A 19,730-nucleotide genomic window follows, 5' to 3' on the forward strand; every position below is an offset into this window, starting at 1 on the left:
ATTAAAATAATGAAATATCAATATATTGTATAGAAATAAAAATATATCATATTTTTATATAAAATATATATATGAAACTGTAATAATATATAAATATAATAATTAATATATAGAATAAATACATATAATAAATAATATATAGAACTATAATAATAATATTTCACAAAACTATACTAAAAGAATAGAAGGATTTCATCAGAAGGCTTGAAAGCAAAGGAAAGAATGGAATGATGATAAAATCTTGTGACCAGTGAGTCCGAGCCAGCTGGCTGTGATTGGCCATTAATTAGAAACAAGCACATGAGACCAATCCCAGCTGCACCTGTTGCATCCCACAGCAGCAGATAACCATTGTTTGCATTTTGTTCCCGAGGCCTCTCAGGAGGAAGCACCCTAAGGAAAGGATTTTCCATAGGAGATGTGTGTGCCAACAGGCAGGGGTCAGGTGTGCCCGTGCCGAGATCCGGACGGGGCCGGGCTCAGCGCTGCGCCATGGACGGGCAGCGGCCGCCATCGGCCCGGCTCGTGTCGGAACCGGCACCGCAACCCCGGCCGGGCCGGGGGTGGATCCGGGAATGGATCCCGGGGCGGATCCCGGTTCCAGGGGCGGATCCCGGATCCCGGGGCGGATCCCGGGGCGGTGCCGGTGCCAGGGGGAGGTTCCGGGGGTGGATCCCGGGGCGGTACCGGGGGGCGGATCCCGGGGCGGTGCCGGTGCCAGGGGGAGGTTCCGGGGGTGGATCCCGGGGCGGTACCGGGGGGCGGATCCCGGGGCGGTGCCGGTGCCAGGGGGAGGTTCCGGGGGTGGATCCCGGGGCGGTACCGGGGAGCGGATCCCGGGGCGGTGCCGGTGCCAGGGGGAGGTTCCGGGGGTGGATCCCGGGGCGGTGCCGGTGCCGCCATGGCCGCGGTGCCCGTGCGGGGCCGGCGTGCGGCGCTCGGGCCGGGGGCAGCCGGGGAGCCGGAATGTGTGAGTCGGGAACGGGGATGGGAATCGGGAACGGAACCGGGACCGGGTATCGGGCAGAGGCTGGGGCAGGGCCCGGTGCCGGTCCTGGTCCCGTCGCCGTCCGGGCCGTGTCGCGACTGTCGCGGGCGGTGCCGGCTCGGGAGCGGGCACGGCCGGGCCGGGGACTGAGCTCAACAGGCTTCGGGGTTTTGCTTTTTCTCCTGATTTTCCGTTCTTTCTTTTGCCGCGTTTTCTCTTTCCCTTTTTATTCCCCCCTCCTTTTTTTTAAATGTCTTTTCCCCTTTCTTCCTTTTCCTTTTTTTCCTGTTGAATTTCTTGGTTTTTCCTTTTTTCCTTTTGAATTTCTCGTTTTTCCCTTTCTTCCTTTTCCTTTATTCCTTTTTAATTACTGTTTCTCCTTTTCCTTTCCCTTTTTTATTTTTCCTTTTTTCTTTTCACTTATTTTCCCTCTCTTTCCTTCCCATTTTTTTTCCTTTCCCCCCCTTTGGGTTTTGGGTTTTTTTCCTTTTTATCTTCCCAGTACTTTTCCTTTTTTTTCCTTTTTTTCTGATCCTATTTTGGTTTTCCCTAACTTACTCCAGCTTTAAATTCTGTTTCTGTGCTTCAGCAGTCTGTTAGTTCTGTACCAGCACACCATCTTCCTGGAGGAAGAGATTGGGATTCCTTAAACAAAGTTTGGGGAAGAGCAAATCCCCTCTCCAGGGGTGTTCCCGTCACTGGGATCACTTCTCCTTCTGCTTCCTGGGTGTAATCACTCCTTTAACACAATTCCTTGGATCAGCACCATGCCAAGTCCTGCTGGGGTGGAGGCTCAGGGATGCCTTTGCCAGGGATTGCATGGGACTGGGGCACAGAGAGGTGTGAGGTGCAGAATTCCTGCCAGGTACAGAATATCTGCTCTTTGTGGGGCACACAGAGAGGTGTGAGGTACAGAGTTCCTGCTCTTTTTGGGGCACACAGAGGTGTGAGACACAGAATTCCTGCTCTCAGGGGCACAGAGGGGTGTGAGGTACAGAATTCCTGCTCTTTGTGGGGCACACTGAGGTGTGAGACACAGAATTCCTGCCAGGTACAGAATTCCTGCTCCCAGGGGCACAGAGAGGTGTGAGACAGAATTCCTGGTCATAGGGACACGGAATTCCTGCTCTCCCTGCACCCAAACCTTGCGGTTCTGCCCTAATGCCCTGTCACCCTGGTTTTTTAAGATTTTCTCAGCTTTCTGATGGTGACATTCTTGTAGTGAACTTTCTCACACACTTTCTGTAGATAACTCATTGTTCTGCATTCTTTTATGGAGGAGAAATCTGATGGCCCGTTGGTTTGTCCAGCGTCACTGGAGAGGTGGCACTGTCACCCTCCAATCCAGGGTCACTTTTGGGCATCTATAAATGTCGGAGTCAGAAAATAAACTTCCCTTTTCTTCACCGTGAGAGCAGCAGTGCGCGCTTGTGTTCTTTCATGTCCTGTAGGGACAATGCCCCGTTGTTCTCCGGGTGCTCTCCCCAGTGTTTGTGTGACCCCAGGGAGGCGCAGGCAGGAACATCCCCGGGACGTGCAGCCTGTGCTGCTCAGAGCTGTCAGTGCTGCCTTTGCTGTTGCAGAAGCGGCGGTGCAGGCTGCTGGACACCGTCCCAGGGCAGGCTGCTGCCCAGCTCGGGGACTGTGCCATGGACCTGGAGCCCAGGCAGAAACTCCTCCCTGACTCTGCTCCCTGGGCTGCAAAGGCGAAGCAGAATTCCGTGGTGAGTACCCACTGCCCATGGGTTGGCTACAAAATAATTTCTCAGGTACATTTTATCATAAAGCTGCAAGTAATTGCCCTCTTTTTCCCTTTTCCCTTTCCTTTTTCCCTTTCCTTTTTCCCTTTCCTTTTTCCCTTTCCTTTTTCCCTTTCCCCTTTCCCCTTTCCCCTTTTCCCCTCCCTTCATTTTGATGAATTTGTGTCTGTTTCTGTTCCTCAGGTTTTGGAAAACCATGGGAGCAAAGGCATTTCCCAGCCCTGCCCAAGATGTGTGGCTGGAGAATCTGTAAGTGTGGGAATCTGCTTTTTTGGGGCAAAAATGACTGGGGCTTGTTCCCCATTAAAACATGAAGTTAATAACCTCCACAATTGCATTGCTTGGGAATAAAGTGTGGAAGTTAAAAATAAAGGAGATGGGTTTAGCATTTCAGCAGAGCACAAATTAATATTTCCAGCAGCAGTTGGAAAATCTGGAAATTCTCAACACATTTTTCAAATTCTCTCTGAAAAGCAGAATTTGGGCAGTAACTGAAAGAAACAATAACATAGCACTTCCCCTACCCAGTTTTACTTGTCCTTGATTTACTGGATCATAACAAAATACTCAGGAATCTCATTCTATCTCCTTTTTTGTTTTTTGTAATTGGATATTTCCTTTCTGAGGAATAGATAAAGTATTGAAAATATTGCTCCTTCCAGAGCCAAAATGAGGAAATGCTGGATGTTCATAGCAAAATCTCTGATTTATGGAATTAAAGGCAAAGTTTCCATCAAAGTTTCCATCAGGAGCTGTGACTGAGCAGACACTGATCGTGTTAGTTCATTTCCATTCATTTCTAGAGGAAAAAAAGGGAATATTTGTGGTGGTGCTCAGCGATTTCAAATAAAATTTGAAAACGAAGAGCGAGGAAAAGCCTTTCTGCCAAGCTCCTGTGTCGTGACCTGAGGTTTTCTCATTGCAGGGCCACTTCAGTCACATCCTGGGCTCCTAGAACAGGAGAGGAGCAGCTCTGGTTTCTGCTGGGATCCCCAGGGTGCAGCTGCTGCTGGGTCCCGCCTGCCTCAGCACCCCGCCCTGGGCACCATCCCTGCACCTGCACCCCTGCCCAAAAGCCTCTGCTCCTCAGGGAACTCAGGATTGTCCATAAAGGACAAGGAAAGGATTATTTCATGTTTTGGTAACTCAGGATTGTCCAAAAAGGACAAGGAAAGGATTATTTCATGTTTTGGTAACTCAGAATTGTCCATAAAGGACAAGGAAAGCTGATTTCATGTTTTGGTAACTCAGAATTGTCCAAAAAGGACAAGGAAAGGATTATTTCATGTTTTGGTAACTCAGAATTGTCCATAAAGGACAAGGAAAGGATTATTTCATGTTTTGGTAACTCAGAATTGTCCATAAAGGACAAGGAAAGGATTATTTCATGTTTAGGTAACTCAGAATTTGTCTAAAAAGGACAAGGAAAGCTGATTTCATGTTTAGGTAACTCAGAATTGTCCATAAAGGACAAGGAAAGGATTATTTCACGTTTAGGTAACTCAGAATTTGTCCATAAAGGACAAGGAAAGCTGATTTCATGTTTAGGTAACTCAGAATTGTCCAAAAAGGACAAGGAAAGGATTATTTCATGTTTTGGTAACTCAGACTTTGTCTAAAAAGGACAATGAAAAGCTGATTTCATGTTTAGGTAGTTCAGAATTTGTTTTAAAGGAACAAAAAATGGCTGATTTCATATTTAGCTCAGAATTTGCTTTAAAAGGAAAGGCAGGTTTCATGTTTTTGGAATTTGTCTAAAAAGGACAAGGAAAGGCAGATTTCAGGTTTAGCTCAGTATTTGTTCATAAAGGACAAGGAAAAGCTGATTTCATGTTTAGGTAGCTCAGAATTCATTTTAAAAGGACAAAAAAAGGCAGATTTCATGTTTAGCCTCAGAATTTGTTTTAAAAGGACAAAAAAAGGCAGATTTCATATTTAGCTCAGAATTTGTTTTAAAAAGACAGGAAAAGGCTGATTTCATGTTTCGCTCAGAATTCATTTTAAAAGGATAAAAAAAGGCAAATTTCATGTTTAGCTCAGAATTTGTTTTAAAAGGACAAGGAATGGAAGATTTCATGTTTAGGTGGTTTAGAATTGTCTAAAAAGGACAAGAAAAGGCTGATTTCATGTTTAGGTAGTGCAGAATTTGTTTTGAAAGGAAAAGGAAAGGCTGATTTCATGTTTAGCTCAGAATTTGTTTTAAAAGGAAAAGGAAAGGCAGATTTCATGTTTGGCTCAGAATTCATTTTAAAAGGATTAAAAAAAAGGCAAATTTCATGTTTAGCTCAGAATTTGTTTTAAAAAGACAAGAAAAGGCTGATTTCATGTTTAGGTAGCTTGGAATTTGTTTTAGAAGGACAAGAAAGGGCTAATTTAATGTTTTACATTGATTAAGTTGAGCTGGCTGTGGGCCCAGGCTTCCCCTGGGGCTGGGCCAGAGCTTGTGTTGATTCCAAAGGTTTTCCCAACAGCCCTGACCCCCTTGGAAAAGCTCTTTTGGAAAATCCTCCTTGTGCAGGGCCACAGGCAGCAATGGGAGGACACAAATTTTCATTTTTCAGTGGCTTTGCAGCTGTGAAGTCCAGGAAAAATCCCATTGAAGCTTACCTTTAAATCCCAAAAAAATCTGTTTAAAAAGGCTTGACCTCGCCACCCAGCAGGCTTTTACTGGCACAAATCTAAGGACAGGTTAATTAACCTCTGAAAGGTTAATTTTGGGGTTATCAGGTTGCAAAATCCTCAGGCAAATGTTTTTTGCAGTCCTTGAATCCTTCCCATGTTGTGTGTGGAGTTGGAGTCAGCACTGAGTTGAGATATTCTCATTAAATAAATTAATATCACATAAATACTGAGTTTAATTAAGTAATACACGAGGTTATAAATCTAAAAGCAGACCTGCACTTAATTAGCATTCAGATTATGGTTTAAAAAATAAGTTTTCTCCAAGCCAATAAAAATTTTAGTTAAATTAAGAATAAATAATTTCAAGTTATTTGCATACTTGATCTGGGGGTCAGAATTTGTGGGGAATTCATTTTTACATCCCCCACCCTTGTCTTTTAAAAATCCTGGTAATCAAAGCAGTATTTTAAAAAACAAAGTGGATAAACAGCAGTTTCTATGCAGCAAAAGCTGAAATATGTGATTAAATGTAAAGGGCTAGAAGGTTTAGATCCTGCAAAATCACTCAAAACCTCGAGTGTGACAAGTCATGATTAGGACTGGTCAAAATTTGGTCAAATATGGTCAAAATTTCAGGTGTTCAAAGAAGGAAATACCAAAACTGGACTCAGAGTCTGTGATGGAAGAGTTTCCTGCCAGAATACATCAGGCAAAAGTATGGGCTCAGGTTTAAAACACAGGGAGAACGTGGATTATCAAAGCAAAAAGTGGTTTTGCCTGAAATAACTCCCATTTTATCGTGTTCAGGAGTTCACAGATACCTGTGTCAACATTTCCTCTGTTTGCTTTACACCTGGATCTGGGGTGAAACCAGGAGCCAGCTGGTTCCTTCCTGGTTTTCCCTCTGCTCCTGCTGGGGTTTGTGGCAAGAATTTAAAATCCTTTTACATTCTCCTGCTTTTCCAGCGTTTGTTGGAAGTGTCATGGTGAATCCCAGGGCTGGCTGCAGCAGAATTTTAATGGAGTCTTTTGGAACTTTTATTTTATAACCAGAATATGGATGCATATTTAGTGCAGGTCTGCTTTTAGATTTATTTCCTCACGTGTTACATGAGCAACTCGGTATTTGTGTGCTGCTCATTTATTTAATGAGGATTGCCCATTGTTTGTGGCAAGAATTTAAAATCCTTGTTTGGCATTTAAAATGCCAATGTTTGTGGCAAAAATTTCAAAATTTTGACTAAATATAGTCAACATTTCACGCCTGAAATTTTGACTATATTTACCCAATTTTCGAGCAGTCCTAATCATTATTTGTCACACTTGAGTGATTTGGCAGGAGCTAAACCCTTTCAGCCCTTTACATTTCCTCTCAGATGTGATTCCTGGCTCCCTGTTTTCCAACAGGGCAAGGAGTGCTTTTTTTTAATCAGTCAGCAAATTGGAGTTTAATTGTCTGCTCCACTGAAGGCTTTTAATAGTGATATTTTTTTAAAAAGATGTGTTTGTAATTTATTTTGGGATTTTCCAGGATCATTAAGCTGGCACAGGCTGGGGCAGTGAATATTCCTGTAAAGCAGATTTGTGTCAAATCTGCAGTGGAACCACAGAGTTATTTTTGTATGCCTTGTAGAACTCTGAAATTTTGTTTTCTTGATGAAAAAAAAAAAAAATTTTCTATTTCCTGCTGCTGTGGTTTGTACAAAGCATAACCAGTGATGCTTTATTTACCTGTATATAGAGAGAAAGGCCCCTGGCCTGTTTTTAATTCAGTTTTAAAGGATCTAATTCTTATTTTTAACTTTGTATTTTGTAAATTGTTCCTTACAAAAGCAGAAGCATTAAACACCACTTTGGCTGCAGCATAAAATTGTCTGGTTGTGTCATTCCATGAGTGATTTCTGAGGAATAAAGGTAAATAAAACCTCTGATGAGGAGAATAAATATATTATCATGAGAATAATAAGAATGAGGAGAAAAAATATATTATTTGTGTCATGTAAAATCTTTGTAGTAGGTTTAGGTGCTGACTTCATTAATTTGATGGTAATTACAGGTCCACTTGGCATCTTGACTGCCAAAAGAAGATGGAAAATCAAAATATTGGGATAAGTGGGGTTTAAAGGCAACCTGGATCTGACAAGCCAAGACTTGAAATAAATACAGTTAATATATTTAAATATATATAGAGAGAGAGTTTTAGATATATATATAGTTAACTGTATATATGTATATATAGTTAACTGTGTCTATACATATATATATATATACATATACACAGTTAATATATTTATTTTTGTTTATTTTAGGTGCTATAATTTATTGACTAGATTTCAAATCCATGGTGTTTATGTCTAAATTAGTTGCTTAAATCCTCAGCCCTCTCCTGGGAGCGTGGTGTGATACCTGATTCAGAGTCCCACATAAATAACTCTGCCTTTGCCTTGATTGCTGCAGGTAATTATCAATTAACACTCCCACTGGGCGTTTCCTCCCACACCCAACTTGCTCCCAGGTCCCTGTGTGTCCATTCTGGGGCTCTGAGCAGGACCAGGGCTGGGGCTTTGGGCAGAGGAATTTTCCTGGGGATTCCTGCAGGGGCAGGAATTGTCATTCCCAGGGGTGCCCAGGGGCTTGGCCAGGGCTCCAGCAGCTCCCCCAGCCTGGGGACAGCAGGGCTCAGCCATTCCTCTCCCCTCCTGAGCTGTTCCCAGCTCTCCTCAAGGAAGCAAATGAAGCAGTGGCCGCAATGTTTAAAAACACAGAAAAACAAAAAATGCCAAGAAGATGCAACAGAGTCGCAGAATTGCTCAGGTTGGAAAAGCTCTGAGCCCATCAAATCCAACCCTTCCCAGCCCTGCCCAGGCCACCACTGTCCATGTCCCCAGGTGCCACCTGCACAGGGCTGTTAAACCCTCCAGGGATGGGCACTCCAGCCCTTTCCAGAAGGAATTTTCCCAAGATCCATCCTGAACCTCCCCTGGCACAGCTTGAGGCCGTTTCTTGTCACAGAATTCCAGCCTGGTTTGGGTTGGAAGGACCTCACAGTTCATCTTTTTCCACCCCTGCCATGGCAGGGACACCTCCCACTGTCCCAGGTGCTCCAGCCCCAATGTCCAGCCTGGCCTTGGGCACTGCCAGGGATCCAGGGGCAACCACAGCTGCTCTGGGCACCTGTGCCAGGGCTGCCCACCCTGCAGGGAACAATTCCCAATTCCCAATCTCCCATCCATCCCTGCCAGGGAACAATTCCCAATTCCCAATATCCCATCCCGCCCTGCCAGGGAACAATTCCCAATCTCCCATCCAGCCCTGCCAGGGAACAATTCCCAATTCCCAATATCCCATCCCACCCTGCCAGGGAACAATTCCCAATTCCCAATATCCCATCCAGCCCTGCCAGGGAACAATTCCCAATTCCCAATATCCCATCCATCCCTGCCAGGGAACAATTCCCAATCTCCCATCTGAATGTACCCATTGTTAGCTTGAAGCCATTCCATGGGTCCTGTCCCTCCATTTCTGTCTCCAGCCCCTGTCCAGCCTGTCCCAAGCCTGGAGCAGCCATGCCTGGCTCTGATGTCCCAAACTCTGCTCCTGACCCTCCAGAGCAGCTCCTGCCCTGCTTCTCCACCCCACGGGTACCACCACAACCTCCATGGGCACATCCTCCATCCCTGGGGCTCTTCCCTCCCCTGAGGATGGGCAGGATGGGCTGCCAGGGCCTCCCTGGGTGCTGCAGGCCCTGTGCTGGGGGATATTTGGGTGTTTTGGTGTGATTATGGTGTTGTTACTGCCACGATCCCGAAATCGCCGCGTGATATTTGCTTGCAACACAGGGTGTCATTCATGAGTTATACATAAATGGCAGCTTTACATATTTAAAAGGAACATGGACTGCTTCATATCTGAAGTATGGTTCCCAGGGGAGAACACCACCATTTGATCTATTTTTGATTAAAATGTAAAAATTAAAAATTAAATCAAATGGTAGTCAAATTCCTCGGGGAAAACATACTTCAGTTATGAAGTATTCCCCACAGTAACCTTGAGAATCTTACAGCTGTATTGTCTCATCTGTAGGTGGTCTTTTTATGTCTCACATAATTAAAATGAATTGCTGGTGGAGAACCCCTACTACTGCATACAGATTTATGAACCTGGAGGCACCTCCAGTGCCAGACAAACAGGGACAGCCCCGCTCCCTCTGCAGCTGTGCCGTGCCCAGGCAGCCCCTGGAACCTGGCATTTGCTGGGAATCTGGGATTGAGGGGCAGAGAGCCTTCCCTGAATGCAGGGGGGATAAAGCCAGGGGAGAGCAGGGGCTGGGGAAGGAGGGGACAGCACCCCTGAGGTGGGACAGTGTGGGAGCATCGGGGGTAGGACGGTCACGAGAGATCCCTGAGGCCAGGGCTGGAACTTGGGTTTCATTGCAGAGGGACTGGGTGCTTCAGGGGCCTTTTGGGATTTGGGGTTTATTGCAATGGGCCTGGGTGCAGGGGCCTGCTGGGATTTGGGGTTCATTGCAAAGGGCCTGGGTGCAGGGCCCTGCTGGGATTTGGGGTTCATTGCAAAGGGCCCTGCTGGGATTTGGGGTTTATTGCAAAGGGCCTGGGTGCAGGGCCCTGCTGGGATTTGGGGTTCATTGCACAGGGCCTGGGTGCAGGGCCCTGCTGGGATTTGGGGTTCATTGCAAAGGGCCTGGGTGCAGGGCCCTGCTGGGATTTGGGGTTTATTGCACAGGGCCTGGGTGCAGGGCCCTGCTGGGATTTGGGGTTTATTGCACAGGGCCTGGGTGCAGGGCCCTGCTGGGATTTGGGGTTTATTGCACAGGGCCTGGGTGCAGGGCCCTGCTGGGATTTGGGGTTTATTGCACAGGGCCTGGGTGCAGGGCCCTGCTGGGATTTGGGGTTCATTGCACAGGGCCTGGGTGCAGGGCCCTGCTGGGATTTGGGGTTTATTGCACAGGGCCTGGGCGCAGGGCCCTGCTGGGATTTGGGGTTTATTGCAGAGGGCCTGGGTGCAGGGCCCTGCTGGGAGCTGCAGCCACAGCTCAGAACAGCCCCGAGAGAAAAGAGAGGGGCAGAGAGGGTGAGAGGGTGAGAGAGTAAAAGGGTAAGAGAGCAAGGTTACCATTCCAATACCATGAATCTTCTTCTATGCTGAGTATTCTGATTCTCACTAACCAATCCAGTACAATACACAAATCCTATAATATTTCCATACAGCCTATAAGAATCACAACATTACCACACTGTGTTACATTTTAAACCCTAAAAACTCCTCTTTGGGCCCCTTCTGCCAAGCTGTAGGGTCTGCTCTGAGCCTTGGGCCTGTCTGCAAGCAGAGGGTGTTGTTCCATCAATAGGGGATCACCTTCAGCTGGCCACACCATTGTTTTCCTGTTGTTCAGCAACTGAGCTATCTCACAGCTTGCTTTCATTTCAATCTCACTTATAGTTTCCATATTCTCAACATCTTTTGCCAGGCAATCATATTGATAAGGCTTTCCTGTTTCATCTTCCCCAACAGGACAGGACCTCCCAGACCCCTGGGCCCACGCTGTCACTGTTCAATCCCCACTCTGTCCCCAGCTCTGAGTGCCAGCTCCAGGTGCCACCTGCAGGGGTGGGCACTGCAACCCTCCCTGGGCAGTGCCTGAGCCCCCTTTCCATGGGGAAATTCCTGCTGTGCCCACCCAGAGCCTCCTTTGCTCCAGGCTGAGCCCCTGCCCAGCTCCTCAGGGATTCTGCAGCCCCTGCCCAGCTCCCTCAGAGATTCTGCAGCCCCTTCCCAGCTCCTCAGGGATTCTCCAGCCCCTGCCCAGCTCCTCAGGGATTCTGCAGCCCCTGCCCAGCTCCTCAGGGATTCTCCAGCCCCTGCCCAGCTCCTCAGGGATTCTGCAGCCCCTTCCCAGCTCCATTCCCTGCCCTGGTCACCCTCCAGCCCCTCCATGGCTCTCCTGCCAGAGCTGGACTGAGCCCTCGAGGTCCCTATGGTGGCACAGGGGGACAATCCCTGCCCTGGCCCTGCTGCCACAGGACTCAGTGTTTCAAATACCCAAGGAACCCTTGCTGTACTAAGCAATGGCTAAACGTCACCAGAACACAATTGTGAAATTGGATTTCCCAGGAAAATGTGCTCTACACAATCTAATGCAACTTATTTCTAGCAAGCTGCTTTATCAGGCTGCCTTGGAATATGGGAATGTATATTTGATAAGATTAGAGAATCGTGGGGATCAGGAAAAATAAGACTCTAGACTTTGCATTCCCATTTTCACCCAGCTGAAGGACAAACATGTCATTTATTTTGTGTTTGCTTGTGATTCTCATGGTCCTGCTAATGTACCCACAGCAGTGGCTTGTGACTGTGCATCCTGCTCAAGCTGTGACTAAAACTTCCCTGACAACATTTCCGTAAAAAAGAAGGGTATGGAAGCGAAATGCTGGGATTTACAGAGAAAACAAAACAATCCTGACAATAAAAGTATCAAGTGGAAGAGTTCCACGGAGCCTTGCAGAAACATTTTGTAATAAGCAGCAGGAGTGTTCAAATTTCGGTGTAATACTTGAAAGGAAATGTCTCTGATCTTTGAGTTTCTTTGGAGAGAGGAGTTTTTAATGTATAATCAGACTAAAATCCTCCTGTAATTGCACAGTGAGAGGGCTCTGAAGTTTGGGGAAGGCTCAGATGCAGCACAGACCTACAGCAGCACCGAGGGCTTTCCTCATCTCTGGAGGATTCCAGGCCTGTGGCATCAGCCTGAGGGGTCCCCAGGTGCAGATCCCACCTGGGACCTCTCCCCAGCAGCTGTGCTGTCACCTGTGCTGGCCACTGATGGCTCTGAGCAGGCACCGTGGTCACTGATTTGTGACAGCGTTCACAGGGGTCCCAGGATGAGGGAAGAGAGGAGGATCTCACTCCATGTTTCACAAGGCTGATTTATTATTTTATGATATATATTACATTAAAACTCTACTAAAAGAATAGAAGAAAGGATTTCATCAGAAGGCTGGCTAAGAATAGAAAAAGAAAGAATGATAACAAAGGTTTGTGTCTGGGACAGAGAGTCCGAGCCAGCTGGACAGTGATTGGCCATTGATTAGAAACGACCACATGAGACCAATCCCAGATGCACCTGTTGCATTCCACAGCAGCAGATAACCATTGTTTGCATTTTGTTCCTGAGGCCTCCCAGCTTCTCAGGAGGAAACATCCTAAGGAAAGGATTTTCCATAAAAGATTTCTGTGACACTGATGGATGAAATTCTGCCAGGATTGGACCCCCCAGTTCCTTCCCTTTCCACTTGCTCCAAGCCCAGCAATGCTCCAGCTCCATCCAGCTCCTTGGGAAGCCTTTCCCCTCACACCATTAATGTTTACCTCTTAATTACATGGAACCCCAAATTGGTTTGGGTTGCAGGGACCCCAAAGCCCACCCAGTGCCACCCCTGCAGCCCAGTTTGTGAAAACTCAGCACTGGGAAATTGCTGCACCCAGGAATGGGCAGTGGGGCTCAATAAAGCTCTGCTGGGTGAGAGGCTGGCCTGGAAGCAGCAGAGCAATGAGCTCATACAGGGGCAATCGTTCAGGGCAGTGCCACAAACACAGTACCAGAGTGGAAAGGAATCACTGTTTCCATGGGTTTATGCTGAAAATAAAATTGTCTGGTTTTACCATCACTACATCCTCAGCAATTCAGGTGCAGCAAAGTCTGAGCCTGAAGGGAAAGCCAGATAGCAGAAGTTCTGGGGAATTTGTGGCCTTCAGCTCAAGGAGGGCAGGGATGGATGGGATATTGGGAATTCAGAATTGTTTCCTGCAGGGTGGGCAGCCCTGGCACAGGTGCCCAGAGCAGCTGTGGCTGCCCCTGGATCCCTGGCAGTGCCCAAGGCCAGGCTGGACACTGGGGCTGGGAGCACCTGGGACAGTGGGAGGTGTCCCTGCCATGGCAGGGTGGAAAAAGATGAGCTTTGAGGTCCCTTCCAGCCCAAACCAGGCTGGAATTGCAGGAATTTCAGACTCACTGGGCCCAAGGAAAGGATCTGTGTGGAGCTCCCCTCACCCTGTGCTTGGGACTGACTCAAACACAAAACTTGGGTTCCTTCTACAGTAACAGTGGCAGGTAAAGGGAGCTCCGTGGCTTTTCAGGTTCTGAAGAGCAGAGGATTCAACAGCAGGATGAATAAATAATGAAGGAAAGTGAGATTATAAATTGTACTTCCTCATTTGAAAGGCCTCGTCTCCCGATCCGTCATTATAAATGCGTTACAAACTCCGGGTCATTCACAAAATAATAGAACGCTTTAAGATTACCCTTAGCTTTATGTAAATGTAACTTTAATATTCTATCTTCATTAATTATCTAATCTTGGGAGCAAATAAACTCCTGACACAATTCTGTAGCTATTTTGCCAGCAGGATTTCCTTTGAAGTCGGCGGCGGTTGTAAGAGGAAGTGGATGACAGGACTGAGCCTCACCAGCCCTTTTGGAAGAAAAGGAACTTACACAGTAGCTGAAAATCCAGACTTCCTATGGGCACAGAGCTATTCCTGCACTGCCACACGTTCATTAGTGCCAGAAAAGTGGCACTTTATTCCCGCTGCTCCTGTTCCAGAAGCAGGGAAGGGGTTTGCTCCCACCTCCTCCCAGTCCTGCTCTCCTCCCTTGGCTCCCAGCACAGAGCCTGGCCCTGAACGAAGACCCAGCAGGCTCAGGGAGCTGCAGCTGGACCTGGTGTGTCTCTGTAGCTCTGTTTTCCCTCCAAAGCAGCTTTGCACCTCATCCCTTTGGCAGGTGGGGCTGGGTAAGCTCTGCGGAGCAGCGTGAGCATCACCAACCATGTCACACAATCCCAGGGTGGTTTGACTGGAAAAGGACCTCAAATCCCACCCAGTGCCACCCCTGCCATGGCAGGGACACCTCTCACTGTCCCAGGCTGTCCAAGCCCTGTCCCCCAGGCCCTGGCCTGGGCCCAGGGAAGCCTGTGCAGCCCCCCTCAGTGTCCCGTCCCCGTGGTAATGCAGCCTGCCTGTTTTCCACCTTCGTTTGAGTTTCACCCAGCTCCATGCATATAAATGCTCATATTAAAAGGAATTCATTAATAACTTACATTTAGTTTCTTGAGAGCAGCAAGAGCAACATCAGTGCACGGGATAGGAGAGAGCTGGGTTCAGAATCCCCACCCGGCCCAGGCAGCAGCAGGGCTGGTTCTGCTGCTCCAGAGCTCCTCAGCTGAGACACAAAATCCAGGTGTGAGCTTGGCATTCCTCAGCCCCAGAGCTGCTCATTTCACAGCCCCAGAACTGCCCATTCCACAGCCCCAGAGCTGCCCATTCCTCAGCCCCAGAGCTGCTCATTCCACAGCCCCAGAGCTGCCCATTCCACAGCCCCAGAGCTGCCCATTCCTCAGCCCCAGAGCTGCCCATTCCACAGCCCCAGAGCTGCCCATTCCACAGCCCCAGAGCTGCCCATTCCTCAGCCCCAGAGCTGCCCATTCCACAGCCCCAGAGCTTGGCATTCCTCAGCCCCAGAGCTGCCCATTCCACAGCCCCAGAGCTGCCCATTCCACAGCCCCAGAGCTTGGCATTCCTCAGCCCCAGAGCTGCCCATTCCACAGCCCCAGAGCTGCCCATTCCTCAGCCCCAGAGCTGCCCATTCCTCAGCCCCAGAGCTTGGCATGCCACAGCCCCAGAGCTGCCCATTCCACAGCCCCAGATCTGCTCATTCCTCAGCCCCAGAGCTGCCCATTCCACAGCCCCAGAGCTTGGCATTCCTCAGCCCCAGAGCTGCCCATTCCTCAGCCCCAGAGCTGCCCATTCCACAGCCCCAGAGCTGCCCATTCCACAGCCCCAGAGCTGCTCATTCCTCAGCCCCAGAGCTGCTCTGTGCAAGGGAGGGATGGATATTGCAGGCTATCACTGTCATCAATAATCCCATCCATGCCTGTCGATTATTTCACTAATTACCTCTCCTAAAAAGACCGCTGAGCATGATTACAAACGTGGCTTTGTTTTGATTGTCTGTTTTCCTGGCCAGTAGCAGATGCCTGAATTCCTTGACTTTGTTTAACAGTATAAATAATGTTCCCTGTGCTTTCCCAATGCCTGGAGCTGACCCCAGGAGTACAAACTGAATAACACAGCCCTGATAAACTCATCTGCAAACTGCTCAAAGTTGGCAAATTAAGCCCTATTTGCATACTGAAAACTCATCGAAAGAACATTGAGGGCCAGAGTCTGTTATTTTGGTTTCCAACTGGTTCCAGACTGGTTCCCAGGCTGGTTCCAGGCTGGTTCCAGGGCTGGTTCCTGGGATGGTTCCTGGGATGGTTCCAGGCTAGTTCCAGGCTGCTTCCCAGGCTGCTTCCCATTCTGATTCCTGGGCTGGTTCCAGGCTTATTCCCGGCTGGTTCCAGGCTGGTTCCCAGGGTGATTCCAGGCTGGTTCCCATTGTAGTTCCCATTCTGGTTCCTGGCTGTTCCTACTCTGGTTCCTGGCTGGTTCCTGGCTGGTTTCTGGTTGGCTCCTGGCTGTTTCCCAGGCTGGTTCCAGGCTGGCTCCCGGGCTCGTTCCCAGGCTGGTTTCTGGGCTGGTTCCCATTCTGGTTCCTATTCTGGTTCCAGGCTGGTTCTCAGCTGATTCCAGGCTGGTTCCCAGCCGGTGCTCCACAGGCAGTAACTCATCACTGCCACCACAGGAAGGAGCTCCAGCACTGCTCGTGGAGCATCGCTCAGCCCTGTGGCTGCCTGGGCTCGCATCTGCCCGTGCTGCTCCCTGCGCTCCTTCCTCTCTGACACCTTCAGTTCCAGCTCTGCTATTCCAGGTTCTGCCCTGCCCCAGGGTGACCCTGCACCCCACACCCAGTGCCAGCAGCTCTGCCCACAGCCCAGCACACACAACAATCATTTCTAGCCCCAGAACCAAGGACAGCGCTGCAGCTTCAGCCCCAAAAGTGCCGAGAGCAGCCTGGGAGGGTGGGACTGCATCCCTGGAGCTGGGATGGGGCACTGAACCCAGCATGGAAATGGAGCAGAACTGACCAAAGTGTGAGAGATCCTGAGCCGGGGCCCAGCTGGGCTGGAGCGACTGCCCAATAATTCCTGTGAGGGAATTGTTTTCTTTTAATAAATCCCTGCTTTGTTCTTTAACTCTGTACAGCCTCTGCTCCAGGGAGCTCTCAGGTATCACCTTCTCCTGAGCATCCCATTCCCACAGTGCCGAGGTCCTGCAGGGAGCTGGGCTCCCTCCTGTCCCCACAGAGAGGAGATGGACAGGATGGATGGGATGGACGGGATGGATGGGATGGACAGGATGAACAAGATGGACAGGATGCAGCTCAGGGCTGCAGAACCTTGCCTGCTCCAAGCTTCACTCCCAGGCTGCCTGCGAGTGCCCCAGCCTGCCTCACTGCAGGGTTTGCAATTCTGAGCCAGCCTGAAGAAGACATAAAGTTCTGTTTTATCAGCAGGGAGAGCTCCCAGCATAACCTTTGCAGCAGCAGCAGATCGGCTCAGGTATTGATCGACCCTTCAGAAGGCTGGGGGTGCTCCTGACACAGCTCCATCCTCACCTGGGGTGTGCCAGGTGCATGAACTCTGGTTCACAGAATCACCAGGCTGGGAGAGACCTCCAGGATCATCGGGTCCAGCCCAGCCCAACACCCCAACCAAACCCTGGCACCCAGTGCCACATCCAGGCTTTGGTAAACACACCTAGGGATGGTGACCCCACCACCTCCCTGGGCAGAGCATTCCAGAACATTGTCACCCCTTGAGAGGATGTCCAGGCTGGCACAGGGATCCCCAGGGCTGGAAGGGACCTTAAATCCCACCCAGAGCCACCCCTGCCATGCCCAGGGCACCTTCCCTGTCCCAGGTGCTCCCAGCCGTGTCCCAGCTGGATTTAGACACTGCCTTTGCCCACAGGTGTGAGAGGGTGAGATCTGCTGATTTACAAAGCAGAAGGTCAGGGGAGCTCCTGGGGGGCTCCTGGGCCTGGCAATGGCTCAGGGACCCCCATCCCTTCCCAGATCGCCCACCCTGGGCACACCTGAGTGCTCCCAGAGGCTGCCCCAGCCTCATGCCCTGCTGCCAAAGTTATTTAAGCATCTTTTCTTATGTCTGTGTTGAAGGAAAAGTATTATCTCCAGGAAAAAGTGTCCCTGGCTGCCTCCCAGTCACCTCCTGCCTGATACCAGGAGTTACAGAGCACAGGCAACAGGAAAAGAGCAAAAATACAGAAGATAAGTGGGCTTTGTACAAAAATTAAATTAAATTAAATTAAAGTACATTCACAAAATACACAAGTGGAAACCACATGGTCTTTGGCCCTAATGTGTTGCAAAGAGAATTTTGGTTCCAGGACGTCCCCAAAGGGGACAGACCTTTATTTAGGCAACTCAAAATGCCCAAATGCAAAGCAAATTTAAAAACCAATTACTTAAACCAACGTTTCTCACTTCTTTTTTTTCTACTTAAATCATGATTAAAAGCAGCTCCTTGGCTGATTTCAATCAAACCACCCAGTCTCTCTCTGCTGCTCTAAAGCTGTTAAATAAGAAACAGAAAATCATCAATAACCCATCTGTGTCACAGCCCCACGGGGCAGGAGCTCCCTGGCTCTCATGTAGCAATCCCTGGGTTCTGAGGGATGAGGAACCCAGAGGAAACCCTAAAATGCAGTTTGTCCCCCCAGGTGTGTGCCAGGAGCCAGAAGGGAGGACAGGGTGCTGAGCAGGTATTTCCACTCACTAAAAAGAGCCCAAATCACCCTTAAGAGGCACAGTTAGCAATTCCATTGCATAAAAATTGAGGGTGGGTGTAGGGGAGAGCAGGGTTAGGAGTATTATTGTGTTCAGTGATGGGATTTTAGTCCATGCAGTTATTAGGGCAGAAAGCTTTAGGACTTCAATTGTGTTTAGGGTGAGGAAAATTGTTGCAGTTATTATAGATTATAGGTAGAAGCTGAGGAGGGTGAGTTTAGGGTTGTAGATGATCATGATTGCTGTTCAGCCTAGGTGGGAGATGGAAGAAAAAGCTAGGATTTTTCAGATTTGTGTTTGGTTGAGTCCTATTCATCCTCCCAGGGCTGCTGAGAGTATGGCCAGGATAGTTAGAAGTGTAGGGTTTCACAAAATATCTTGGTTTGGAAAGACAGGAGTCTGCTAAGGAAGGCAGGAGCCTCCCCTGAAATGGAGAATGTGAACCCTCCCCACCCCTCCCAACTGCTATAAATTTTAAATTAAGGGGCTTTCAGGCAAAAATATGGGAGCAGGAAATAACAGTTCTTTAATAGGGAAAGGAAAAAAAAATAAAGAATAAAATAAACAATGCAGTACACTAGAACAACACTGCCAGAGTCACAACACAGCCTGACACCCTGTGGGTCAGGCTGGTGGTGGCAGTCCCATTGGAATTGTGGCTCAGCCCTCCTGCAGTGTCAGTGTGGTTCTGCTGGAGCAGGGGTCTGTAGAGAAGGATGGATTCTTCCTCTGAAGATCCAGTGGAAGGAGAGGCAGCTGCTGTTCCTCTGGGGAATCCAGCAGAGAAGCCGTGCTGGTGTTCCAGAATCTCCAGATTACATCTGGGTAGGAATGCTTGGCTCCTCCCTCTGGATTATATCTGGGCAGCAATGCTTGGCTCCTCCGTCTGGATTATATCTGGGCAGCAATGCTTGGCTCCTCCCTCTGGATTATATCTGGGTAGGAATGCTTGGCTCCTCCCTCTGGATTATATCTGGGTAGGAATGCTTGGCTCCTCCCTCTGGATTGTATCTGGGTAGGAATGCTTGGCTCCTCCCCCTGGATTATATCTGGGTAGCAATGCTTGGCTCCTCCGTCTGGATTATATCTGGGCAGCAATGCTTGGCTCCTCCGTCTGGATTATATCTGGGCAGCAATGCTTGGCTCCTCCCTCTGGATTATATCTGGGCAGCAATGCTTGGCTCCTCCCTCTGGATTATATCTGGGCAGCAATGCTTGGCTCCTCCCCCTGGGCTCACATCTCCCAATGGGATGCTGTAGTTCTTATCAGCCGTGCAGGGACATTCAATAGCTGTTATCAGCAATGTCCCCTCCCGAGGGAGGTGCGATTGTGGTCACTCAGAGAGAGAGATAAGGCAAACTGCCCACGTGACAAAGGCAATCTGCCATACAGATGGTGATTGAAAACATCTTGCATGGCAATCTTCAACACAAAATTTCACAAAAATTCCTGAGGGTGCCAGCCCTGCTTTGGGAAAACCCACCCAGGATGGGGACAATACACCTGCAGAGCTTGGCAACCAGCAGGTCAGGCAACAATTTAGGGAAACTCCTCTGAGATCACGGAGCCCAGGCATTCCCAGCAGGGCCAGGA

General features: G+C 48.8%; 1 protein-coding gene across 1 annotated transcript; it reads left to right on the plus strand.

The window, feature by feature from the left end:
- Positions 1-895: 895 nt before the first annotated feature.
- Positions 896-3,777, plus strand: CUNH10orf143 (chromosome unknown C10orf143 homolog). The gene is made up of 4 exons (XM_054277004.1): positions 896-970; positions 2,572-2,712; positions 2,932-2,997; positions 3,674-3,777. The coding sequence occupies exons 1-4, from the start codon at positions 902-904 to the stop codon at positions 3,701-3,703; spliced, it is 306 nt and encodes a 101-aa protein (XP_054132979.1). The 5' UTR covers positions 896-901; the 3' UTR covers positions 3,704-3,777.
- Positions 3,778-19,730: the final 15,953 nt, after the last annotated feature.

Source organism: Melozone crissalis, unplaced genomic scaffold (genome assembly GCF_028551555.1).
Source record: "Melozone crissalis strain CALT ecotype California unplaced genomic scaffold, PUWL_Pcris_2 ptg000019l_1, whole genome shotgun sequence".
Taxonomy (NCBI): Eukaryota; Metazoa; Chordata; class Aves; order Passeriformes; family Passerellidae; genus Melozone; species Melozone crissalis.